Below are 27,005 nucleotides of genomic sequence, written 5' to 3' on the forward strand. Positions count from 1 at the left end.
TTCATGTTTTATTCTACAACACAAAATACATCAGTAATACCCCCTTTTGGGTTAGAAGGATTTCTTTTAATACGTGGAACCTGATGTACTGCAAATAACTATTACAAAACAAAAACAATCTGATCACCAACTTCTTTACCAATGATATGACATATAATCACTCCATCTCTGCTGTGGCTTTGTTGGCGGCACAGTAGCAGGGTAATCTCTCTACACAGTAGCTACTGTTCCACTCCATCCACTCCCTCTCTATGCCCCAATCTCCCCCACCTCTGGTCTCCCCTTCACAGCTTGCTGTGACCCATCTTGCACCTCCCGGAGTCCACAACAGACGCTTGGTGTGTGAAGAGGGTCAGGAGTTCAGTGCACGACTTCGTCCGTCCCCCCTCTCTGTACAGTGAGCCCTCACAAGGTTTATAATTGTCTGCTGCTGGCATCCAGGGCAGGTTCAAGCACAGTGCAGTGCTGGTGAGAGAGAGAGAGAGAGAGAGAGAGAGAGAGAGAGAGAGAGAGAGAGAGAGAGAGAGAGAGAGAGAGAGAGAGAGAAAGAGATGTGTCTTATTAAACAGTCACGGATTAGATGCAAACAAATTGACAGGGTCTTGTTTTTACTCTTCTTTTCCCAGCTTTAGCTTCCTTTCTTCCTTCCCAACAGACATACACACACCTCCTTCTGTTCAATGTGTCCTTGTTATTCATCCTCTCTTCCCAGAATATGAACATTCACATAGAATTGCTGAACGCTCTATTTAAACATTAATTAAGGTGTACCTGTAACCATCATCTAAATGAAGACTTCAGATGCGAAAACCTCCAAGACCGTCTAAGATTTTTTCTTTTAAATAAGGATTTTTAGCAGGCTCCTATGTTTAGGTTCAGTAATTTCACTTTCATGACAAAGAAAAGGTTATAAAACCTTTTAAGGTTAGAAAAATCTAAGACTGGCTTAAAGGGTTTTGCATCAGAAGTTTATATATATATATACACAGTACAGACCAAAAGTTTGGGAACATTACTATTTTTTAATGTTTTTGAAAGAAGTTTCTTCTGCTCATCAAACCTGCATTTATTTGATCAAAAATACAGAAAAAACAGTAATATTGTGAAATATTATTACAACTTAAAACAATAGTTTTCTATTTGAATATACTTTAAAAAAATAATTTATTCCTGTGATGCAAAGCTGAATTTTCCACATCATTACTCCAGCCTTCAGTGTCACATGTAACATCCAGTCTATCACATGATCATTTAGAAATCATTCTAATATTCTGATTTATTATGAGTGTTGGAAACAGTTCTGCTGTCTAATATATTTGATGAATAAAAGGTTAAAAAGAACTGCATTTATTCAAAAAGAATATTTCTAATAATATATATTCTAATAATATATTTTCTTTACTATCACTTTTTATCAATTTAACGCATCCTTGCTGAATAAAAGTATTGATTTTATTAAAAAAAAGAAAGAAAAAAAAATTACTGACCCCAAATTACTGACCAGTAGTGTATATTGTTATTATAAAATATTTATATTTTAAAAACATAGCTTCTTTTTTTTTTTTTTTTTTTTTTTACTTTTTATTCATCAAAGTATCCTAAAAAAGTATCACATGTTCTGAAAAAATATTAAGCAGCAGAACTGTTTCCAACTTTGATAATGAATCATCATATTAGAATGATTTCTAAAGGATCATGTGATAATGATCCTAAAAATTCAGCTTTGCATCACAGAAATAAATGATAATTTAAAGTATAATACATTTAAATTGTAATAATATATCACATTATTAATTTTTTTTTCTGTATTTTTGATCAAATAAATGCAGGCTTGATGAGCAGAAGAAACTTCTTTCAAAAACATTAAAAATAGTAATGTTTCCAAACTTTTGGTCTGTACTGTATATATATATATATATATATATATATATATATATATATATATATATATATATATAAATGTAGCAAACATGATGATATTTGAGATTCTAAATTTAATGTAAATTTTCATAAACTTATCTGAAATATAAAAATGCATAAGTTATTATTATTATTATTATTTTATTTCAGCATTCATTTTGTGATCACATTTATATATGGATATTTAACAAATAACATTTAAACAATTTTTTTTTTATTCAATTAGTTTTCAGGTATTTGAAGGAGCAAACAATGACATTTGAAAGTTATCTGAAAAATATATATATATTATTATTATTATTATTTTGTGAACCCATTTATATTTGGATATTTAATAAATAAAAATTAAACAAAACAATAAAAAAAATAATCATTTGAAATATTTAGGTAATTGAGAGTGCAAAAATTATGATATTTGAAATTCTACATTTAATGTCAATATTTTCATAAAGCTTTCTGAAAAAATATGATGGATTTTTGTAATGTTGTATGTCAAAATTATTGGTCATATTATAGTGAATTGCTATACATATTGTAGAGAAACAATTCTACGTACAGCATCAGGAGAAAATTAACAATTAATTTTGCTATTTGTCAAAAAAAGTCAAAATTAGTTAAGTAATCATTTATGTTTTCTTGCAATACATTTGACTTCCTGTCATTTCAGTTGAACTTCCCATGGGACGTGGCCAATTTATTTACATCTCTGGGTAAAATCTGGGCATAATTGGGATTATTGACATCGACATTAGAGAGAAGATAAGAAAAGTGGCATGTTTGCTGTTCTGAAATGTATAAAAAATACTGGTTTTAATATGTTAGTCTTAAGAAAAAGTAAAGTAGTAGTGTCCTACAACTTCAAAGACAGAAATATAAGAAGTGAACAAAAAAAAACCTACATCCAAAAGGCATTCTCAAACTTATTACGTGAACCATTTTTATCCTGCCATCTACCTAACTGAATCAGGAAATGAAAGAATGCCATGGTTCAATTCTAATCCATAGGCAACGTGTCATTAGTGTCTTGCAAAGCCTGAAAAAGAGTGTGCACACGCTGCAAAAAATGAGAGCGGAAAGTGTAAAAATACAAGAGAGAGAAGTGTAACAGCAGTACAGCAGATGTGGCTGGAGTGCAGCCAAATTCAACCTCTCTGTAGTCCATAACCCTCCTCTCAGGAGAACGCTGTGGAGACAATAAGAGCCAACCAAAGGATCAGAGAGAAAGCCCAAGTCTTTCATCTTCTTCCATACTTGTTCCGTCACCCGAGCGTGTCCTGATGAACTCGTTGTTTATAAAACTCACATATATTTCTTAGAGCAACCTTATTCACAGACAAAACTGTCGCTGTTGAGTCATTGACTTTCGGCATGACCTAGTTTTCCTGCGAGCAGTCGGTTCGGACTGATTGCTAAATCAATAAATCAACCAAAGAATGAGTTTCCACATTTAACGCTTTCAGATGAACGGCAAGGAGATGACAAAATTGGGCAGCTGCCATGTTCTGATGTGGACTTTCTCAGGCGAGTTTTTGGTCTTTGGAGAGCGGCCGTGAACATCCATCTGCAGATGGCCAACACATTGCATTCCAGACAGGCCCTTCTGTCTGGACTGGACCAGGAATGGCGCAAATCCGGCTTCATGGCTCTCTGGGGCCACATGGAGCTGTATCTCCCTCTTAAGCAACACTCGCAAGATCTTGCGTGTGTCACAGCGCAGTTTTTCCATCACTCTAGAACAGGTCCGTGAACATCAGGTTGCACCTTCTTGGTGCATGTGAGCACGTGCTTTATCATGTTGCCTAAAAAAACAACAGTCACATAGTCATAAAATATTGTAACATAAAAACGCCACTCAGCAAAATTATGGTTTGGCATGTACTTGGCAGTGATGGCTAGCAGATGACCTCTATGAGTAAGGCTCAGCTGTGCAACCAAGAGATCATAGTATATGTTTTGGCTAGTTAGACTTTGTCTAACCAAAATATGACCTTTCAAAAGTTGTCAGGAAGAGGTCCATCAGCCAAACCAATCCTTCAATACTCCTCCTTGGTAAAATTCAAATGAACAGATTGCACCAAAAGAAACTGGAGGGCCCCAACCCTTCACTAGCCAGTATCTTGAGCTGAGACGTCAAAGATGGAGAAAAATTTATCATTTTCAAACTCTAAAGAGCCCTGGAAAAAGGAATCAGACACTGGTAAAGCATCTACTGCCGTGTAATAATATATTAGTACTAATGGAAAAAAGATAGATAGATAGAAGACATATTGGATTTTTGCCATGTATATGCTGAGAACTTTCACAGTATTTCAGCCAGTTTACATGAAAAGACACTGGGAACTTGAGATTTGCCAGTCAGAGTCACAATTTGCTCAATTCGTTCCAGATTATATTCCTGTTGACACATCTCGGTCCAAATGCTCTGACGATGAGACCATTTGAAGAAAAAGAGATCATTATTACATGCGCCATATTCTTTCGTTGAGATGGAAATGGTTCCAAGTAGCATCTGCACGGCTTAAACGGACCAGATGTGTCTCTGGCTCCACGGCCAAGTCTTTAAGCAGAAGTAAACCATGCCTGCTGCCTCCCTGGGGTGCCTGGAATAAAAGCACAACTGTTAACAGGTAGCCCCGTCCATGCATTACGCCCCTTATAGACTGCGCATATAAACAGACGGAATTGTTGAGGTCTGCCGAAACAAACAAAGAAGCAGATGAGAAAATCGTCAGCTTCTTGTCAAAAAGATTCACTCAATCCTTCTACTCCAGACGTAGACTCCGCCAGCCCAGCCCCCCTAAACTTTGAAAAGTTATTTTCATAACCTCTTTTTAATGCAAATAAAACTCCCGGGGAAAAGGATCTGGGATAAATTTGTCTTTTACACCAAGAGAGATCGCCGAAGGGGATCACAGGGATTGGAATGTTTGACTCCCATCCTCCCAAAGATCAAGGGGGGTCTTAAGCAGAACGGTAAGGATTATTGGCTTTTTACAAGGAGGCCACTTGTGTTATCTGAAAGACTGAGCTCGTTAGCTTCCCTTTCTGCTCTCAAGTCCAAAAAGTCACACGTTCCAAGCATTCTGAGAAAACTTGGGTCACTGATGTGATGTTTTATGATTTATTAAAAATGCATTTAAAAAGCATTCATACAAACGATGACTTGAATACACTTCTTCTATAATAAACATTCTTTTAAAATTGGCATGACATTTAAATCCACTCTTCACCCATCTATTTTGTAAAATAGTATGATAATATTTTTGATTATCATGACGTGCGGTGCCAAGATGGCGATGGCCCCCTCCGCCCACTTTGAGCTTCAAAAACACTCTTCAGAAACCTATGTGTGACGTGGCGGATATTATGTCTATGTTTTTATGCAGTGTATGACCCTCATGATTGTGCGTCAACATCGGTAAGTCTTAACATATCAGATAGTTTGACCTTTTTATGACGAACCAATGTTAGCTGTAAAATATCAAGTGTTACATCCCCTCCAAAAAACAATACTAATTACGATTTATGCTAATTAATTAATGACATTAAATAATGTTTACATTTAAATACATATTTTTTATTATTATTATTAAAATGTGCATGCTCATGTGAATTCAGGATTTTACTATTTACTTGATGGTTATTCCACATGACATTTTTAGAACTACATTAAAACTATTCTCAGAATAAAGGTTTTTCAAAACCACAACTTGCCGCGTTTTTCTAACTAGATTTTCCTTCATTTTCGTTATCACAGGCACTCTTTTACATCACTGACCTGCTAAACAAAAATTAACATTAAATACAGACCATTGGAACAAACTTTTCATTCTCCATCATGAGTATGAATTATTTGGTGGAGAACTAGCACTTATAAATACAGCAATGCAAAGAGAGAATTAGCAATTTAGTTGCCTTTCAAACGCATTCCAGTTTGAGAACAAAAAGTGTCATGAAATCCAAGAGGTGAGAGGAAGCTCAGTTTAGCGTTGAAAGAACACAAGTCATCTTTCAACTGCCCGTGTTTTCAAAGAAAAGGCCTTTGAAAAACACGCTAGAAGCTAGTGAAAGACATGTCATACCGTTACAACACCAAACAGTGCTTAGGCTCGCCACCTTGGCTGCTGGCTGCCTTTTATCGACTATACACACCTGATGATGCAGAACATGTATTTTATAACTCAAAAGGAGATGACACAGCAGCTTAAAAACAAAAAGCGCAAAAACAACTGTATAGAAAGTGAACAGGCATGAAAATACACATGTAATGAATGTCTTTCACCTCTGATGGCCAGTCATGCATTTCTGTTTAAAAAAGCCAGGGCAGTGAGAGGCCAGTTTATATGTGTTGTTTTTTCTTTCCTTCCTTCTTTGTTTTGGTTTCCTCCTCCCAAGCTGCAAGTCTTTAGTCGAAGTCTTGCTTTGACAGGTGAAGATCAACCGTCACTATTGGCAACCATGTGGGACTGAAGGGAAAAGGTCGGAGTGGGGTCACTGGAGGCTCAGTCATTCTATACCTATTCAATAATAGTCCCCACCCCCACCAGGTCAAAGGTCCAACACAACATACCTTACCCAAAATTCTCCAATTAGCCCTGGATCACAATGTTAGAGGGGATTGAAGAAATGCATGCTGGTCTATTTATTATTCATCCATCATTACTGAGAGGGAGGTTGGAATGTAGCAGATAAAGCTTATTGAGCTGATGTTTAAAATGCATTTAAGTGCTTAAGAAGTTATTTGTGATAATCCAGTAGATACAAAATGGAAAATACAGTAGATTAAAATGGATTCTGACACTATTCTAATAATATCAACAATTGGAAACTTTGAAAAGAAAAAACAACAAATTTGAGGCAATTTCCAGAGGAATTACAATGAGGCCCATTTCACCTGTCAAAGATGAAAAATTTCATTGGAAAAAGTAAAGTATACTTAACAAGGCTGTACTAAACACTGGCAATTTAGCAGCAATTAACATTTAATGCCTAGCACATGGGTTTTAGCAACTACTTTTTTCATTTACTCACTTTCACAATGTACACTTTACTCCAGTCTGAATTCTTTATAACTGCATTTTGGATTCTATAAACTTTGGTGGAGACTTATTGAATGTGTATTATGTAAAGAATCACATACAAACCAGCCTAATCATACAGTGCTTCTTTAAGACTGATTGGTTGATTAATCAATATTATTATATTGCAATCCCTAACTTAAATCACAAGATATAATATAATACAATAAATACATTTGTAACACATTAAAATTTAACTGAATTTGGAAAACAACACCAACTATGATTTCAAGTATAAAGTCATTACTTTGTGAGAAATTCATTTTACTTCAATATCGCAATTTTTACATTATTCTCGTAATAATATAACTTAATCTTGTAATTCTACAATTTTATTCTCAAAAAAAGATCTACTATGAGATTGTTTTAACGTTATGACTTTTACTTGGCCCTAAAACATGGCCTTTATAAATTAGAGATTGTGTTTATGTCAAAAACTAGATTCAAGACATGGCAGCAGACAACTTGGAAAGTTTGTTCGACCAATGCAAAAAACTTTCCATCAAGGCACAATATGGGAAAGGTGTTAAAGAAAAGGGGGGCTTCACAACCCAAGAAATCCCACCATCTGTGCTTTCTTTATGCCAAACTCTCCACCTCCCCCAATCGTAGTGCTTTTCAAAAAGTGTCCTGGAATTCCACTTGAGGGACAGACACAGATAATTGGTCGCGATTTTTTATTGGCAGGATACAAAGGGACCTCCTATCCTCCCCAACGCAGCTGTCCCCTTCACACCCTGCAACCGACCTCTTATGCATCTTCTCCCCCACAGGGTCTACACAAACTAGGCCTCGAAAACGACCCTTTTCATTGGTATAATGAAGGCCTCGGATGCATCCTGACCCTGACCCTCAGACCCTTCCTCTACCACCCCACAGATCTATCAACTCCAGCAAAATGCCCCAAGCTACTATTTGTCCAGCCTTTGATATTGTGAGAGCCATCAATTAGAGATCCCAGGGTGCGCTTTGGAGATGCACCTGTTGGATGAGTTGCAATTCGATCTTTGACTGTTGGTGACGAGGGTCGTGTTGACTTGATTATATTTGCAGTTGTAGCATGACTTCTTTGATGGAAAGAGATCTCCTGCGATTTTTGTAACCTTTGGAATGCTGCAGTCTGTTTTTCTCGAAGAACTCTGATCTAGATACTTGACATCAATTTTGAGGTCATCTAGACCACACCAAGAGCTGAGTGGCCATCTGTTGGATTAGTTGATTGATAGGACAAAGAAGGCATCAAAATCAAGAATTGGTTAATTTTTGTTTATCTTTCAATTAGAAAATGCTATTTTGCAATTAATTCATACTGTAGGTACTATTCTAACATGAGCTGTAATATATGACATTGCAATGTTTTTTCAGAATTTTTTTTTTGTAAGTATTTTAAAGAAAATATTAAATTACATAGTTACATGGTTTTGAGAGTTTAAAGTGGGAAAAAGTGTAAAGGTCCAGTCACCTGTGAAATGTGATGAATTTCCAGTAGGAATCTGCGCAATCAAGAATTTTGGTTAAGAGTGAAACATTTCCTCACACAGATTTCACATTGGGTTCAAGTTCTTCACGAAAAATGTGAAACACAGACCAACTGAATGCTGGTAGTTTAAAAGTCACTTCTGTGTGAGTGGTGTTTTAAGCAATAGACCTTTTTGCCTGCAAAGTTGTGTTTAAAATTTGTTAAGGTGAACAGAATTTATTCTAACATTTATCTAATAGTTCTATGTACTATTTACTAAACTTTTTAGTTACCATTGACACTACAAAAGCACTTCTCTTTATTTATATTAAATAATCATTTAAGAAAATAGTGGACAACAACAACAGTTGCTAAGGCAACATTTGTCCATAATGTATTTTAGGGCAGGGTTTAAGTAAATTCAATTTTAGTAACCTTTTTTTATTTTTTATTTTATGTAAGAGCAAAGACGGCCATTTCTAACTTTATGTGGGAGTCTTCCTGTGTCATGTGCTTCCAGTTATTTTACTTGTACAAAAACAGTCTGTTATGCTGCTATATATTGCAAATTGGTATTTGCTATCATATTATTTTCATTTATTATTTTATTTATAAACACACTGGTTTGTAGTGCAAATAGTTTTATAATTTATTGCACTTTGTTATTTACGTATTGCGGCCAATAAATCAGAAATCTCACACATTAAGAAAACCTTTTTATATGTTTTGGCCATTCATATATATATACAACAATAGTATTTTGGGGGCCTGAAAGTGCAATAAAAAAAAATTTAAAATGCAAGTTTTTGAAAACCTTTATCGTCTCTGCATAAACTACAAAACTGTGAATATGTGAAAATGTAGATTTCATGCGCATGCGTAACGTGTTCAGTCTACTGTATAGTGATGTGCACAGGCGCATAGTGTTTTGTTTTATTATAGTGACATCGCCAACTACTGGCCTGGCATGAATAATACAGCAATTTCAGTTGTTTTCACAGATCTGCATGAATGGGAATCGTTTTGACAAAGTTGTTGTCTGTATGCAAAACTTTTCAAAAATGTAAAGGATAAACTTTTCAGTTGTTTAGTACATCGCTGTTGTGTAAACATACCCTTAAAGAAAACAGATAACTTTGGGAATGGAAAATAAAATGAATAGAGAACAGGATTTCAATGTTCTTCACCCATTTGTTCACTATCAGTGGTTGACTGATGCAGTGCCTTATTCAAAATCCTATAACTGAAGTATGATTTGTATCACTAGGAAGTACAATCTAATCGACAGGCGATCTGATGGGACCACGAAAGATTCTAGTACAGCTAGAGCAATTTGAAATCACTGAATGCATGATGTGTTTATATGAAAATAAAAGCAGAAGGCATTCATCTGTCCCTGTCATTACTTGACATCCAAACCGTGTTTATATATATATATATATATATATATGCTCAAAAATCATACTGTGAGGAAGTAGTTGGGGTCAGTGGGGACACTGCCTCTGGAAACAGTTGAAAAGAGGGTAACACGTTTTCAGAGAGACTGTTTCCTGTGCTTTCTCCTGGCTCTAATGGATCACATGTGTTGAAATAATGTATTGCACACAGAAACAAAGCGTCGCAAAAGTACACAGGGACTACAAATGGCAGACAAGATCCCTCTTTGCGAAAGTCATGAAGACAATGAGTGGAATTTTAGGGGGAAATGTAAGATGGAAAGTGATTGTTATACCAGTCACAGAGAGTCGTGTTGTGTTCAGTGAAGTTAGATCTCTTTTGCAGCCTGACTTGGCCGTCTCAAGAGACTTTCGAGAGGCCGGAGGTCAACCACCCCTTTCCTGACGTGCCATATGTTAAAGGAATTTGCCAGTGCATTGTGGGAGTTAGACCCCCACAACTTAAAAATTACTAACACATACAGCCCCATGCCTTCCCAGCCAATCTCTCTTTTCTGCCAAAAATAAAAAATCCCTTCTTTATAGTCGTCAAGAGCTCAGCTGCTCTGAACAGCTTAATTATTACTGGCGGTGAATACTAATACCAGTACTAATATTAGTATCCATATTAATATAAGAGTGATTCATTTATAATAGATACAATTTATATAAAAGTGATTTATAAAATAAAATGAGAGGTTTAAAAATCTAATTATATATATATAATGAATAAACAATATATTTTATACATATTAAAAAATATATTTTATATGTATTTTTTTACAAGATATAAATTAAATTGTAATCATTCATGATGTTTAATATATTTACATATTTGATCTTTATTTAGTCCATTTCTAGGTACATATGTACATAGCATATTCCCATAAATATGAATGGAATGTTTCCATTATTCAGAGACATGCAGAAAGTAAATGAGAAAGTGAATGGATCCTGTGAAGTTAGATCCAGTAAAAGAGTAGAGAAGACTTCAGCCATAGTGGGTCTTTTGTTTCTGTTACTGTTCCCTCCCCCTTCCTGTTTTTCAGAGAAACTCTCTGACAAGCCTAATTAACTGTTATTAGTAATCATACCCTCTCGTTATAGGTGGCGGCTGTCGGTTACGCTAGTCAGCCTGAGAGGCGGAGGCCGGGAAGGTAATACAGACTTAGGTTGTGCTGCTAATAAGATAAATCACAGAGAAATTACATGGCAATATGTTGTTACTCAAGATAAGGCAGGTTTAGCAGTAAATTAAATTAACTGGAAAACAACATATAGGCTGCTCCCCTCAAAACATCCTTTTACAAATCGCTGTAAAATATTTTGAAATGACGTAAACGGCCAAGCTGATATATGTCTGTCAGCCAGCGTGTGAGAAACAAACCTGTGGAGGTTATAGACCAACCAATTCACGTTAAGATTCAGGACGTCTATTGACAAAGACATGCCAGGCCATAATTTAAAATCGTTTGCCATTTCGAAAGTGACGACAGCCTTGAAAACAGTCTAAGATGGGCGAAGTGGTGAATGGGATAAGTGGGCAATTAGACGGGCCTTGAAGCAACAGTGGGTAGCGAGAATCTCATGCCACAGATGGTACAAGTCATCTGCTCTTGGTCCTCATGGACACAGTGGTATGCAAACTCAAACAAATGAAGGTATGTTCTTCACATTCTGCCCAGTGTTTACCCGCACGGACGCATGACCACACACATCTTATGAAGTCATGCTTGGCCAACACCTACAGACACAAGTTCTTTTGTCTATGAAACACAAAGCCTGTCTATGCATGTCCAGGAACAACAGTGCAAGGATGGCCAAAACAAAGTCCCTCAGTCAGAAGTGAGCTATGGACTCAAAGTACACTGAAAACATTCCTTATGGTATAAACATGAACAACTTTGTGGAAAAAGGTTGTAAGACTTATTCTCACACTTACTCAATTCCTGGTACAACCTACTGCATTTACAGTGCAATAAATCCAGTGAAAGCACATATTATACAGAATATGAGGTGTAGTGCAGGGTATTTGCATGATTAGAAATTTCATTTAGTATGCATATTCAAACTGCATTTATAGCACACGACCACACAGCAAACAGTTACCCAGGACACAAAAATGAAACCTTGTTACTTTGACCTTGGAACTGCTTTGCCAAAAGATGCTTTGCCCCCCCCCCCCCCCCAAAAAAAAAACATATTATGAAACAACAGCCTCTTTTTGCTCATTCACCTGACAAAGTGGGCATTATAGACCAAAGTTAAATTTCTTGAAAATAATTTTGTGGACTGATTATGTAAGCAGTGGAATATAGTGAGCGTGTGTGGCAAAAATCCTTTAAAGGCCAAAAATTTGAGGCTGGATTTACGACGTGCCACCAGAGGGATTAACTCGCTGTCTCTCATGTTTATTTATTCAAATGTTTGTTTTGGTTCAAGGCTTTTTTTTTTCCTTTTTTTTTCTGCGCAAATGTGCCGTGTGATGGATTTAAAGCGTGTGAATACTGTACAGATTTCAACATCTTCACTCCACCGGGACACAGGCAGAGGGAAACGATGATGAACATTTCAGATTATGGAGGCTCAATGATTCAATTCAGGGCCCGGTCTTGTCACTGAATGAGCAACTGGGCAGCAGATTGGCTCTCCGGGGGGTGCCGGAGTGTTTCAAATTATTGCATGGGCGTGGATTTTATTTGTCTATCAGGTGGTATTGGGGGTGAACCCTTAAATCTGACAAATTGCTGAAAATTGCAGACATGCACTGATTCCTGTTTGGACGCTCTTGACACATCTGGTTGTGATCTTGGCACAAAGGCTCTTCTGCAGAAGCCCCCATAAGCCCCACCTTCCTCCACAGCTCATTGCCATACTTTCCCCCCAACCCTTGAGAGAAGAAAGAAGATGCTCTACGTTTTCTCACCATTTTGAGGTGGGGGTTTCGTGCCTCTCCGATGTGATGTTTGCAGATGTTCCACAGTGAGCATTCCTCTTCATTCCTCTCAGCTTATGAGCAGTGGGTTTTAATTGAGAACTTGGGAGATGAATGAAGCACTGTGACACCGCGGCACATTTCAAAGGGTCTCCGAATCTGGCAGCTGTAAACAGAGCAGATAGAAGATAAATTGTATTGTGCTGGGTCCATGCACAAATGATTAGTTGCCTACTTCAAAAGCGCCAAGTTGGGGGGCTCCAAATGCTTTGCATGGCCCATTGGGTATTAGGCTTTACCGAATGTGCTAGTTTACTTAATTTCCTGTGCTCCTACAGCTCGTATACTGTAGCTTTTAAGAGTGATCTACCCTTATGCATAGATAATGATTTTTTAAGTGCAGTTGGAATTAAACAAAGAGGCTTGAAAGTGGTTTCTTTTGTTTTTTCTTAAGGGTCCATGGAGATGGTTTAAGTTTAATAGACTGTTCTTTCTAGTAATTGAAAAAAAACCTAGCCACAGCAATTTATATGTGGTACTTTATAGTACTTGTATTTGGGGGGGGGGGGGGGGGGGGTTGGGGTGGTGCAAAACATGGAGTTTGACAAGATTCCAAACAAATACACAATATTAAATTATATGTATGTTATTAATATAATCAATTAGATAAATGTAACTGTAATTTTTAGATTAATTAAATAACATAACATAAATTAAATTAAATGTATTATATTATAATCAACCACAGCCCTTGTCTAATAAGACCAGGAGCCGAAGAGGCCGATATGCAGGTCACTTCCAGCTTCACATTGTTCGCTAAATCTTTCGAACATAGCTGCTGAGTTCCTGAGCTCTCAAATTCCTTCTTCCTCAGTTTCCTGCCCTGGAACCAGCTGACCCCCTAACAGACCCCACCAACAACCCCCTCCCGAATGAGCCCGTTTGAAAAATGATGATGTCACCACTGCTCAGTTTTCCTTAATTTTTGCACTTCCATTGTTTTTAAATATTAACAGGTGCTTGCAGGGTCCTTTTTTCCCAGCTGCCTCGGATCCTATCACATCTGCTTCAGTTTGGACTGTCCCTTGATGTATTTGTTAACATGCATTTGTGTTTCTTCTACCCACAGATTGAGACATAATTAGACATTAATGCCTTTGGCCCTTGCTTTGTTTCCTGAGCATTTAGATCAGTGTTTTTTTTTTTTTTTTTTGCATTGGGGTAGGGGGGTTGGCTGGGTTCCCTTTAGACTCAAGGAGATCAGCCTATTAAATATTGAGTTTTTCCTTAAACATTGCAATTCAATGTAGTTTCTGTATGGATGGATGGATGATAGATACACATGCACAAAAAGAGATAGAGAGACTCTGCTGGGTAAAATCTTACAAACTGTAGTCTGTAATCTACTGCATTACACATATTACAGTAGGTCAATTCTGACTACTTTTGAATACTTTTAGATTACTTTTGACCTAACTTGTAATCTATTCCATTCTCTTTTTTATCAACATCATGATGTGTATTGAACATTACAGTATGCCAGGGTTTCCCAAACTGGAGTTTGTGAATGAACTGCGATGGGTTTGTGAGTTAATTCATTAATTATATCGATACACAGACAGACCGATAGAGAGTATGTAAATATAGATGGATGGATAATACATAAAGAGTATGTTTTTGATTACTTTCCATTTAATGTTGTAAAATGCAACTGATAAACTTTGGAAACCATGTTGGGGGGCTTGAATCACTCTGCTTTAACTTCAGAGCACATAATTCAACAAATGTTGAAAAGACATGAAGCTCAAAACTGCTTCACTGAAGAAACAAATAAGGCATTAACTAGAATTGTCATGAACGCTTTGTTTGCAGCTGTGGCCTAGCATTACACAAAGCAGAAAGAACAAGATACAAATTTCCAGTCACATCGTAGGAGGGAGCACATAGCTCTAACAATAGCAATTCTGTTCTCTGAAAAAGCCACGCCCACTCCAACCCTGTCCCTCAAGGTCCACCCTACACCTGCTGCTTGCAGTGAGGGCAAAGAACAGCTGGGGCACGTTGGGTGTGCATGTGTGCTAATGCATATGTTTGTGCTGATGTATGTACATGTGTTATGCTTTACGTGTACGTTTTTCTGTTATTGCATGTAGACATGCCCATGTGGAGATTGGCATGGAGGGCTTTGGTCAGATGGCCACAGAGGCTTTGGTCAGATGGATTCTTCTCATTACAGAGAGATATGGAAAAAATGTGTTGCGAGTGAGAGATTACATGGCTCCTAGAAGCTTCTCCGTCCAACAGCATCTCAAATCCAATGGTGCCATGATGCTGCTGTTTAGGCCCGTTTAGTCTGTAGAAGTGTGATGCATTGTCGCTATAACATGCATCAAATTTGGTCATTGGATTCATCAATGGATAAGACCGCTCGAGTCTGTTTTTGTGCACAGGAACATGTGCATGATACCAAGGATTACTTGTTGAAACAGCAATGGATCAACTCAAAGACAACACTGGTTTGATTTCTAATCACTGCCATCTGAACGAAGGGCCTGAGCAGCTGTCTGTTAGAACAGCTGCTTGTGCAAAAAATTTTATTTTACCGAAACGAAAAAGTAAAATCCTTGGTAAAAGTTAAAAACAATGATGCAGTTTTACTTGTATGGTGTTAAACTACTTGTTTATAGAAGCACATTGCATTTAGTGGATATTTGATAGCCAGTAATAAGAACTTTGATAAAACTGATCAAATCTAATGCAATTTGTAATATTTTTTATAAAAGAAAAGTGATAACTTTTATTATATTTTGTATACTTTTTTATGTATATATATAATATAAAATTTTATTAAATAATATATAATATAAAAAATAACTCTATATTTGATTGCAGATCCCACTTGGGTAGTATTTTTGAGATAGAGTATCTCATTTAGTATTTTCATTTAAAATACATTTAGTATTTTCATCTAATGAAAGTTGTGACTAAAATGTCCAAATAGTTTTTGGACCCGCTATACATTTGCTGTAAGCCTCTTGCCTTACTACAGACTGCACTGTGTGAATGACCATTGTAGAATATGGGATACTGGCCAAAGACGACATATGTTGTCAAATCCGTTGAATGCGTATAATTGTGTATGTGTGTGTGCATGCTAGTGTGTTCGAGATTTTTTTGTCTTTTTACCTACCCACCCTTCTCTGATATGTAGGAATTAGTGATCATTGCTTAACTATAAACCAACCCTAATCAAAGTGCCAAATCCTTAAAAAGACAGCTGTTGTCATGTGCTTTAATTCACAGCTATCTCCCTTTGTCAAGCAAAGCTGGACACAGTTGTCTGGTAGAGACAGCTAGGGAACAGGGGTTAACAGACTTCTCTCAGTGAAATGGTCTTTTACACATCCATGCCACATGCCCATCAGTCACAAAAATCAGAGGTAGGTTCCATTTCATCTTTCTGCCATTCGATTTGGGCCTAGCAATGTCATTACTCGTGTCATTTGATACTTACTGACCCTTAAAGTGAACTCTCGGTTGTTAAAAGTACTACAGTAAAGCTGGTTTGCCTGGTGCTGTTTTGTGGTTTTAAGCCTCAAATGTCTCTATGATGCATTTTTGAGTTTAGACAACAAACACTTTGAATGTGATGTTAATTTTGATTGCTTGTAGAGGAATCCGAAAGATGCCATAGTCAGACACTGGAGTTTCTTTGCCATCTGCTTTTTAAGAGTTTATGCAGTTAGAGTTTGGAGTTAATGTTGTTTCGTGTGATCTTACAGTCATAACCTTACTGATTTATGATCAGGAATGTGAAATTAAAAGCGGATATTAAAAAAAAAAAATTCTTCTTTACACAGGAATAATTTTTTTTTTTTTTACAAATCTTCAATAAACATTTAGAGTTATATCATGTCATAGGAATATTTTAACCCCCAAATTACAATTCTGTTATTATCTTACATGGTTGCTCTTTTCAATATAATGAAATGAGGACTAAAGCTGTCAGGCTTCAAAACATCAAAAAGCATCATCAATGTATCACACGTAGTCTATATGATGTGTGTGATATATTAAAGGTTTTCTGAAGTCATACGATAAATCGTAGAACATATTGACATTTTTACTAAAACTCGTATATGTTCATGAGAGCAGCAATGTCAGATTTGTGAACTAGATGTTCTCTTGTGTTCAAATTGTTCAATGAATCAGTTTTCTATACTGGTCTAAATTAACTGTTCACAAATCGGACTGATTCAGTTCTTGAATTTTTAAAGTTTGAAAAAAAAAAGGCAAACGGTTTTTAAATAACATAATGACAAGTAAATGTTAGCAATTAGTTAGTTAGTTAGTTATTTATAGGGTGAACTACAAAAATACATTTTGCAGCATCAAAGGCTACAAGTCTACAGTTTGAGTAAAGAAGTATGTCCGTTTTCAAACATTGTGAATGGAGGACACAGCTGGCATCCAATGAGATGATGCTGATCAGGGTGTAAAGCTGCATTTCAGGCTATTGAAAAATCATCGGTAGAGGCCAAAATTCTCAAAAGATTACTAGTAAGCTCAGGGCGATAGGCTTTGTTGCACTCTACTGAACGTATTTTGTTCTTGAGGGCTTGAGCTCGGACTGGCTGGACTTGGAGGTCTGGGAGCGGTTGTCACGTTTGATTCCACAGATTTATTTGGTCGTAGAATGCTCCCACAGCTGAGAGGTTTGAAACGAGAGCCTGAGCAGGTGTTGTTGTGGGAGGGAGAGAGAGAGCGAGAGAACTTTGGGAGTTTTCATTGCTTCTCTTTCGCATTCTTCCCTTCTCACATCAGTTATTGTGCGGTGTACTTCTGCAAAAATGTTTGAAAAGACAATATGCATCTCTTTTTCTGAGTCATTTTCACAATTCGAAATGAATCAAATAGGTGGACATTTTTAGAATGGTTACTACTTTTAGCGGTTATTTCAGTCAGCATACGACTTGACCATGGTAACGTTATACAGTACATTATGAGACTACACTCTATGTTTACATGCACCCAAATAATCTGTTAGCAACTGGATATTTAAAATTCCTTCATGTAAACACCTGAATCCAAGTTAAATTTCAATAGGATAGACCTGAGGTTATCCAATCGATAGTAAAAAACTAAGCATGTAGTTTGAACACCTGAATTCAACTATTTTCTCAACATCATTCAAAAATACTTTGCACAAAACATGATGCTCATTTGACATATTTGTCACCTTTGACAGTCAGTGGGGTCCGATGACATTTTGGACCTTTCTGACTGTCATTGTATGGACAAAAATGGTTCTGCAAAATATTTTCTTTAAATCAAGAGACCTTACATCCTATACCATCAAATACTGTTTGAAAATAGGACACATATCAGACCACACCTACTAGTAAGTTGCTTGAACTTACACCAAAACGTGTTTGAGTTAGATAAAACATCTTGATCTGAGTCACATTGAAATGTTTTACGCTGTATATGTTCCTGTTAATATATGTTCCGGAAACCTTAAGTTCAACAACAAAGTCTCTTGGATTCACCTTTTGTCAGGTATGGATGGCAGCAGCTCAACGCTGATCTCACGGATTGCCTTTGCTTAAGCTTAGCCTTTCTTAGTGAGGAGATCTAAGGCTTCTCCTTATTATGCCTTTGTTTACTTCCACTATCTTTCTTCACCAAACTGAGAAGACCCCATGACCCTGAATCTAAGGTTACTTGTGTGTTTATCTTTTTAAAAAGGACTGAGCTTGACACTATGTCAACAGCATCTCTTGAGTAGAAGGAAATAGATCTAAGGAGCAGTGAGGAAAAAAGCATTTTGTGTTTGCAAACCAATTACCTGAAGGAAGCAGACAATGCTAGCATCTAAAATTAGGCGTAAATGCTTAATATCTTCAGTCTATCAAATCTATTAAATCCAACAATGTCAGTTCACAGTATCTCTTTCCAAATGCAACTACTTTTTCCAATGCAATTTAACGTTCCTCATGTGCAATCATTACAAATTAATACCTAACAACTCTCATGATAGAAAGCAATCCACTTAGATCTTCTCTTTTTGTACCCTGAGTTCAGTTGGGCATCAATCAAGGTAGTTAAGTGGGATCCTTGAGCAGAGATGGTATCAGTGGCAGCCTCTTACAAGCACACACTTCTGTCCCTGTTATCTATGGTGATTGCTCTGAGTCTCTGTCACCAGGGAAGCAAATCTCTCATCTCTGACTCTATTATTATACTATTACAGTATTTATTAATATTTAGAAATAGTTTTTATTGTAAAATTTTGATTACATTTTTTTTTTGTTTTTATATTAAGTTTTATTTTTATGTAGATTTTTTTTCTAGTTATTTTAGTACTTATTTTATTGCAGTTAGCTGTTAAGGCATTTTTCCATCTAACATTTATAATTTATTTTTATTTAAATGAGCAAAAACTGTTATTTATATATATATATATATAAACAAAAACAGCACTGACTGAGAACCACTGGGCAAGACCTGTCAGTGGCCCAATATTCCAGTGTCCTCCATACCGAAATATGATGGGCCTAATAACAAAAACAAGCAACACGGTGTGGAGCTGCTCCCACAGAGTAAGCACCTTAATGAGGACCATATGGAGCTGCCCAGACATACAGTCAGTGGAAACCCAATTCCTCTTCCTTTTTTTTCTTCCCTCTCTTACTCTCCTTTAGTCACTCCCCTGCTTCTCTGTCTCTCACTCTTGCGTCCACCTTTGAATTTATAGCATGAATAAAACTTCAGGCGATTGTTTTCCTAAAGCTGAAGTGTGTCGTTTTTTTCGCTGGTAACTTAATATGCAGAGACAACTGAAAGTTTCTAAGTTCATTCCCCCCGAGGAGTGAAAACATTCCGTGGCATTACAAAAACATTGTTTGAACATTCCAACCGGTCTAGCAACAGCAGCTCAAAAAATGGCATGAGACTGAGGTGTCGTCAGATGAGGGGAGTCTTCAGGAAACCTGTTTGAAAACAATCATTATTCCAATATTCAGTTCGTTTTTTTTTTCATTTCTTTTTCTTTACTTTTCTGGGCTTTTAGCAAATGACTAAAACTTTAAGCGAATCTATTCTCTTCACTTCATCGCTGTCAAAGAAATGTAGGCTAGTCTCTTTATTTCTTGTTCCTCAAATGGAGACTCTCTGTCCCCTCTCACTGGCCTGGCATTCAGCCCTGCCATGAAGCGGGTGGCTAATTTTACCAGACTGACCTCATTCCACTATTGTATAAGAACAAGTGAGTCAGTGTCAGGAGAAATGTACTGGCTTATCCCTTAGTTTCCGTTCTTTCTCTTCTCTCTTTTTTATTTTTTGAACCTGATTCTTCTCTGTAATTGACTCGCTCCCTTCTTGTTTCGACCAGAGGAATATGTATATTCACTGGGTCATGCAATGTAATATGCTCACAAATGTGGGGGAAATAAAGAACCCTTTCTGCGCCCATCAGCCTTGTCAAGTCGTCTCCTGCATGAGGTGCTTGTAAGGGGCTCACTGATCCATCCACCTGAATGAATGAAGTATTTGCTCCAGTGGCCAGATTCTGAATGATGCCTCTGTAGTATCAGTACCACTATGGGGGCAGCCAGCCTTTCAATAGTATTTAGGTAATTACTATTACCATTGACTACATTAGTGCACATATTATTGTGCAGGAGAATGAAATGTAGTTTTAAGTCAAGTGATCAACCAATGTGTGATGATACAAGAACACAATATGATCATATATCTATAGTATATATTAATAGTAATTATATAACATCAATGTATTTTATTATATATTGTATTATATACCAATGTGTGTGTGTGTATTATGTATATAAATTAATGCATACATTTTGTGTTTACCCCAAGGATAAAGTCACCATGGATCCACAAAATAATTTTGAAAGGTAAGCAATATCTTGTTCTTTCCCCATAACTACAGTGTAACCTGATACCTCAAAGCACTTTACTGCAAACATGATCAAACAATCAACCAGCTCAAAGTAGTTCAACAAACCATGATATCAGACTAGAGCACATAGGATTAGCATCCTGAAGGCCATCATAAAATGTAAACCTCCAGGAAAGGCTGAAATATTTTCATTTCTTTAGTTTTCCTCTCATTTGGACATCCATTAGAATAAGCTTTGTAGACTTTAGGATGCCCAAAGTGATGCAATTTATGACAGTTTGTTCCCATGTTTGTTTTGGCACGTTCAATTTAACACTTCATGTCTCTTTCAAAAATGCCTTTTCTACAATTAAAATGAAGAAGTAGTTTGAATTTAGGCAGAAAACTACTAAAAACGACTAAAGACTAATCAAATATGAACAAAACAACATTCATGCAACCTAAAAATGTCCCTTCATAGACAGAATCGTTTATTATTTATGTGCAATAATTTTGCTCTGTACAACTCGTATAAAGATGTGACTGAGCACTTGCCTGTATTCATGGAAAGGGCTGGCGAATAGAAGCTCCTCCCATGCAATGCTTTTCAGCACTTTTGGTTTGAATGACAGTGCCTTGGGAAGGGAATGAAAAAGTTGTGTGATTTCTCGCAGCCCCAACAGCGATGAGCAGCAGTTGGAGAACTGCAATCGAACTGAATGGATTGGCATGGGGAGAAGCGACACTCTCAACCTGGCTAAGCGGCAGCTTTGGAACTGGATCTGTCTTATAGTGGTTTCTACGAGCCTGTTACTCCGACCAGGTAAATCATTTTGCTCGTATTCATCGCTCGTATTTGCATGCACCCATCCCGGAGAGAGAGAGATAGAGCTGCCTGGAAAACATTTACGTTAACGTTACCCCGTCGTTTGGAGAGAAGTTTTCAATCAAAATATCTAAAAAGTGTTTTTAAAACATTAAACGTACTACTTAAAGCAATTGCCCATCGCTCACATAAATGTGCTGTCCATTTAATACGCATTTAGTTCTTCTGTAGGCCAGAGTTGTGCTGCTAGCTCGCTTGCAAATTAGCACCGTGTTTGCGTAAAGATTTAAACCCAGTAACGTTATATTATATTCCTTTAAAGGATTGTAGTGGTAACCATTAAGTGGTACTTACATTCTGAAATGATGTTTGAAGTTAATACTCACTATTTTCTGTTATTGCTTAGTTTAGTAAGGTATTTTATTAGTTTGGCAAAACTTTCTCTAACCTGACTAGCTTCTCAGTTTGAAGTAGTTTACTTCGAAAGCCCCTGACTGTTGAAGAAGAAAGTGGGACTTAAAATGTAAATCATAATTTGTGTTAACTAAATGTAAAAAATCGAGTTTGTATAGTTAAAATTAGTAAAGACTTTGCTGCGTGCTCTGAATATGATTGAATTTTTTTTTTTATTATTGATATTTTTTATGTCATTATCCTATAATATTATGCATAGTGAATAATTTTGTAATTAATATTTAAACGTATTCATATATATATATATTATATATATATATATATATATATATATATATATATATATATATATACATATATATATATATATACATATATACATATACATATATACATATATACATATATATATATATATATTAGTAAACTCCTAAACAAGTATTGTTAAAATCCATTTTAAACTCTTCTCGTTATTTTAACAGTTAAGGTATTGTTTATAATTCCGTATGATAACCCACAAATTAACTATATACCCATACTTTGTGAGGAAAGCGAAATCAAATACTCCAGCTGATCTGAACTATTAACCATGTCACTAATTGCATACTGGCAGGCCATTTTTTTACCATGTTTTTACGTTGTGCAATACATGTGTCCCACAAATTTGTCTGTTAGGCTCTGTCTTATCACAGATGTCACATTAATTTCTACTGAGTTGTAATATAGAACAGTTTATGAAAAATAGTATGTTATTCTAGAAAAAGTACATATTAATCCCATATTATTATTATCATCAACTAAGTATTAAATAACTTAATTTACCTTTGAACGCCGCTGCTTCCATGCTATTGTGCAATATTTTGAGTCATTACTCGTACACTACTCATGGAAATGCATTGGTCAGAATTTGTGGAAACCCTGTAAAATACAATTACCATGTCCTGGCAACAGAGTTTTTTTCATATCTTTACTTGTGCTTGCCAAATTCAGTCACATATATTAATGTTGGGCCTGTGTTCAAAACAGTTAAAAGCAATCATATCCAATAAAGCAGTAACTATTTTAACACTCCTGTGTGAACTTATCTCCATCACCAACTAACCATCAAATGGTGATTCTCTCACAGTTTTAAATGCATCTCAATAATGCCTAATTCTTATTGATTCTAAACAGTGTGCTGCCAAAAATGTCGAATTCAGCGCTGTAATGCGGAGTATGTGGCCTCGTTCTCACCCTCCGGTGGCTTGCAAGAGGAGGTGCTTCCAGAAGTAGACTACTGCATCGCTCTGAGGGCCTACTCGTTGTGTACGCGCCGCACAGCTCATGGATGTAGAGGGGACTTGGTGTACCACTCCGCTGTATTCCGTATTAAAGAGCTCTTTGCACAGCACAACTGCTCCAGTGATGGCCCAACATCATCGGCCAAAGCACCCAGCACTTCCAAGCCGCCAGTAGTAGACGTATGCAACTATGAAAGCACGGTGCTCGCATTGGGCCCGGCGGCCCAACAGAAAAAGTATGGACATTGTGGATTATTCGGTGATCCTCACTTACGGACCTTTCGGGATGAGTTCCAGACATGTAGGGTTGAAGGGGCCTGGCCACTCATCCACAACCGATACCTTTCAGTTCAAGTCACAAATGTACCAGTGGTTGAAGGCTCCAGTGCTACAGCAACCAACAAGGTGAGTTGTACACATTGCATATGTGTTTAATTTAGTGTGACTTGTTCCAAACTGTACTGGTCTCTTTAGTAAAGCAGAGTAACCATGATATTTTGATTTTTTTTTTTTTTTTGCAGCACATGAATGAAGATATTTTGAAGAATATTTTAATTTTTGGCTGTACAATGAGTCAATGGTGTCCACAACCAAACATTTGTATCCAATGACTTTGTAAAGACAAAAACGCAGGCATTTAAACATATATTCACAGAAGAAAGTTGGTTTTGGACCCTATTAACTTTCATTGTATGGACAAAAATTCTTCAAAATATAAGCTATTTATTTGTTCTTTGCAGAAGAATGAAAGTCACATAGGTTTGGATGACATTTTTTGGTGAACTTTTCCTTTGATACTATATAAAACTGTTTGGCAAAGTATATAAATTTGTATTATATAATATTAAAATAAATTACCACATAAATTTAACTGAAACTAAGGATTGGGGGGGGGGGGGGGCATGTTTTATGTTCTCGCAAGAAACCAATCAAAACAAAGTCTTGAGAGACAGAAGTCAGCCCAAACACTGATGTCATTAGTGGGGACATATTTTTTTCTCCTCTATTAAAGGATGTGGATATAAACTTTTGAGCTGTGGTAACAATGCAGGAACAAAAGACTATAATTGAATCATTCAGCTGTTTCACAAAGAGTGGGGGAGACACAAAAAGAAGAAATGGAAAATAAATTATTCAAACTATAGTTACGGACTGGTTGATTTCTGGAAGGTTACCAGACATGAAGTATGACTGAAACATGGAATAACAATGTGCAATTTTTCAAAGGAGGGAAAGTAATATAATACCTGAGTACATAGAACTCAGGGGGGGGCACTGACTTTAACATGAAAAGTGCTTGAGAATACTTGTTTAAAGATTTCTTATTAATTTCTCATTTGGGTGATAATGTTTCTAAATTCACACAAAACATTGCATCAGTGCTACATATTTAGCTTTAAATGTAGTGGACATGCTTGGATTAATCATTAAGAATATGAGCTAATTTTACTGACAGTTGATGGTTTACAGCTGTATGACTTGATCAGAGTTTGATTAAAAATGTGCCATTGGATGTTCCATTGATTATTAATCGAGTTTGGTTTAGATTAGATATAAGTAGCTCCCAAGTGGTCCATTCTGTTTTTTCTCTGGTCCTCTACTGCCATCGAGTGGAGCCATCTGTTATTTATTTATTTTCTTAGGCTCTATGTTAGGGTTCCTCGAATCTTGTCCTGGAGGACCAATGTGCTGCAGAGTTTAGCTCCAACCTGTGATTTTCTAATGATCCTGAAGACATTGATTAGCATGCTCAGGTGTGTTTGATTAGGGTTAGAGCTAAACTCTGCAGGAAAATGGATCTCGTGGGCCATATTTGAGGATACCTGCCCTAGGTGTTTGGCCCTAGCATGCTCTCTTCCAGTGATATATTAGTATTAGTTATTTTAGTATTTTCTTATCCACATTACATAATTTTCCTCATCATATTTAGTTACTATATTTGGCCTTTAAGAAAGAATTAATAAGAAATAATAATTAAAACTGAAATAATAATAATTAAGAAATAATTTGTCTGTCCACCACTGATGGGTAAAAAGGTGCACACTGTTAGACAATCACATCCAATCAGAACATTTCGAAACTGAAATACGTTTCAGTACTAAAACTGAAATGAAAATAAAGCAAAATAGAAATATTACAAAGAAAACCCATGACAAAAGCACATAACAAAATGACTAAAACTTAACCTAAAATTAAAATAAAAGCAAAAAATATATATTAAATGTAAAAATTAAATCTAATTAAATTCATGCATTTAGCAGACGCTTTTATCCAAAGCGACTTACAGTGCTCTCAGGCTAACATTTTTGACCTAACATATGTTCCCTGGGAATTGAACCCACAACCTTTTGTGCTGCTAATGCAATGCTCTACCACTGAGCCACAGGAACACTATAAATATATAAAAACAGAAAATTAAATATGATCATAGTATATAAATAATACTAAAACACCACTGACCTGTTGGCTAAGACACGTTCCAACATATAGTTTTTAAAGCAAAAATCAGGCTGCACAAAAACACAATGTTGAAACGATCCTCTAGTCAATTGAAAGCAATTTCACTTGATTTTCAGTGTGAGCTATTACTCACCGTTTCCCGTTTGATCTTCCCTGTAGATAACCGTCATCTTCAAGTCCTACCATGACTGCACCGAGCAGAAGGTGTACCAGGCCACCACCGAGGACCTGCCGTCGGCGTTCCAGGATGGCACACGAAGCGGTGGGAAAGGAGAGAGCCTGTGGATCGTGGAAGGTAGTGGAGGTCTAGGTATATCGCAAGTGAAGATCCACGCTCACTACCTAGGCACGTCCATCATCGTGCGACAAGTGGGTCGCTACCTTACGTTTGCCATCCGCATGCCTGAGGACTTAGCAGAGGAGAACGGGGGCCTGCAGCTGTGTCTGCATGGCTGCCCGAGCAGTGAGGTCATCAAAGCCCACGTGCTCAACCGGCAGCAGACCCTGCGTCCACCGCGACTCATGGCCGGCTGGTACGGGGAGAACGACGGCGGCGGCGAGCTGCAGCAAGGCCTTTCGTCACACGTGGACATGCTGGAACATGCGACTACAAAGTGTCGAGAGATGCTCCAGGTGGAGGACGTTTATTTCCAGTCGTGCGTGTTCGATCTTCTCACGACAGGAGATCCAGAGTTCTCCATGGCTGCGTATGGAGCCCTGGAGGACCTTAAGGCGCTTCCGCCAAGCACTCTGAAACAAAGCTCACCCAGGACTCCACACACTTATAACAGAGGAACAGTAGTTACACCGTCTGTTTTCACAGCTCTGGTTCTTATGCTGCTTTTGAACTGAAGGAGCTGGTCTAGACGCCAGCTTGAGAATGGATCCCCACCAGCCAGACTGTTCTTCAAGCATGAAACCCTCCTGGAAAAACAATCAAACTGACTTTAAACCATCTGCAAGTGAGAGACGGATCCAAACAGACACATTTCCATTGAAACCTGCAGTGTTTTGCTCTAAAAAGTGATGGCAGAATCTGGAAACGATGAAGGCAAATAATCGGCATAGCTTCAAGGTTGTCAGCGATTAAAGAATGGAGACTGTTGATACAGACGTAACATTATTGGATGAAGTTATTGTAAAAAGACACATAGAATGCCCTCACATCTTCCCGAATCCCACAAGTTCAAACTTTCTACTCCCATATTAGGGATGGGACGATAACCGGTTTTATTGATAACCGTGATAAAATGTGCTGAAGGTTAGTAATATCGTTTAAAAATGAATTATCATT

General features: G+C 36.9%; 1 protein-coding gene and 1 long non-coding RNA gene across 2 annotated transcripts; one reads left to right on the forward strand and one right to left on the reverse strand.

Annotated features, from left to right (window-relative positions):
- LOC132131292 (uncharacterized) lies at nt 1–22,012 on the reverse strand. Its single transcript, XR_009428865.1, has 3 exons — nt 21,944–22,012; nt 12,820–12,994; nt 1–465 (listed from the first exon to the last, which is right to left on the reverse strand). It is a non-coding gene; the product is annotated as an uncharacterized LOC132131292 (long non-coding RNA).
- Nucleotides 15,823–26,723, forward strand: LOC132131291 (repulsive guidance molecule B-like). The gene is made up of 5 exons (XM_059543321.1): nt 15,823–16,268; nt 20,710–20,747; nt 21,406–21,554; nt 23,145–23,656; nt 25,871–26,723. The coding sequence occupies exons 1-5, from the start codon at nt 16,218–16,220 to the stop codon at nt 26,561–26,563; spliced, it is 1,443 nt and encodes a 480-aa protein (XP_059399304.1). The 5' UTR covers nt 15,823–16,217; the 3' UTR covers nt 26,564–26,723.
- Nucleotides 26,724–27,005: the final 282 nt, after the last annotated feature.

Source organism: Carassius carassius, chromosome 48, assembly GCF_963082965.1.
Source record: "Carassius carassius chromosome 48, fCarCar2.1, whole genome shotgun sequence".
Lineage (NCBI taxonomy): Eukaryota > Metazoa > Chordata > Actinopteri > Cypriniformes > Cyprinidae > Carassius > Carassius carassius.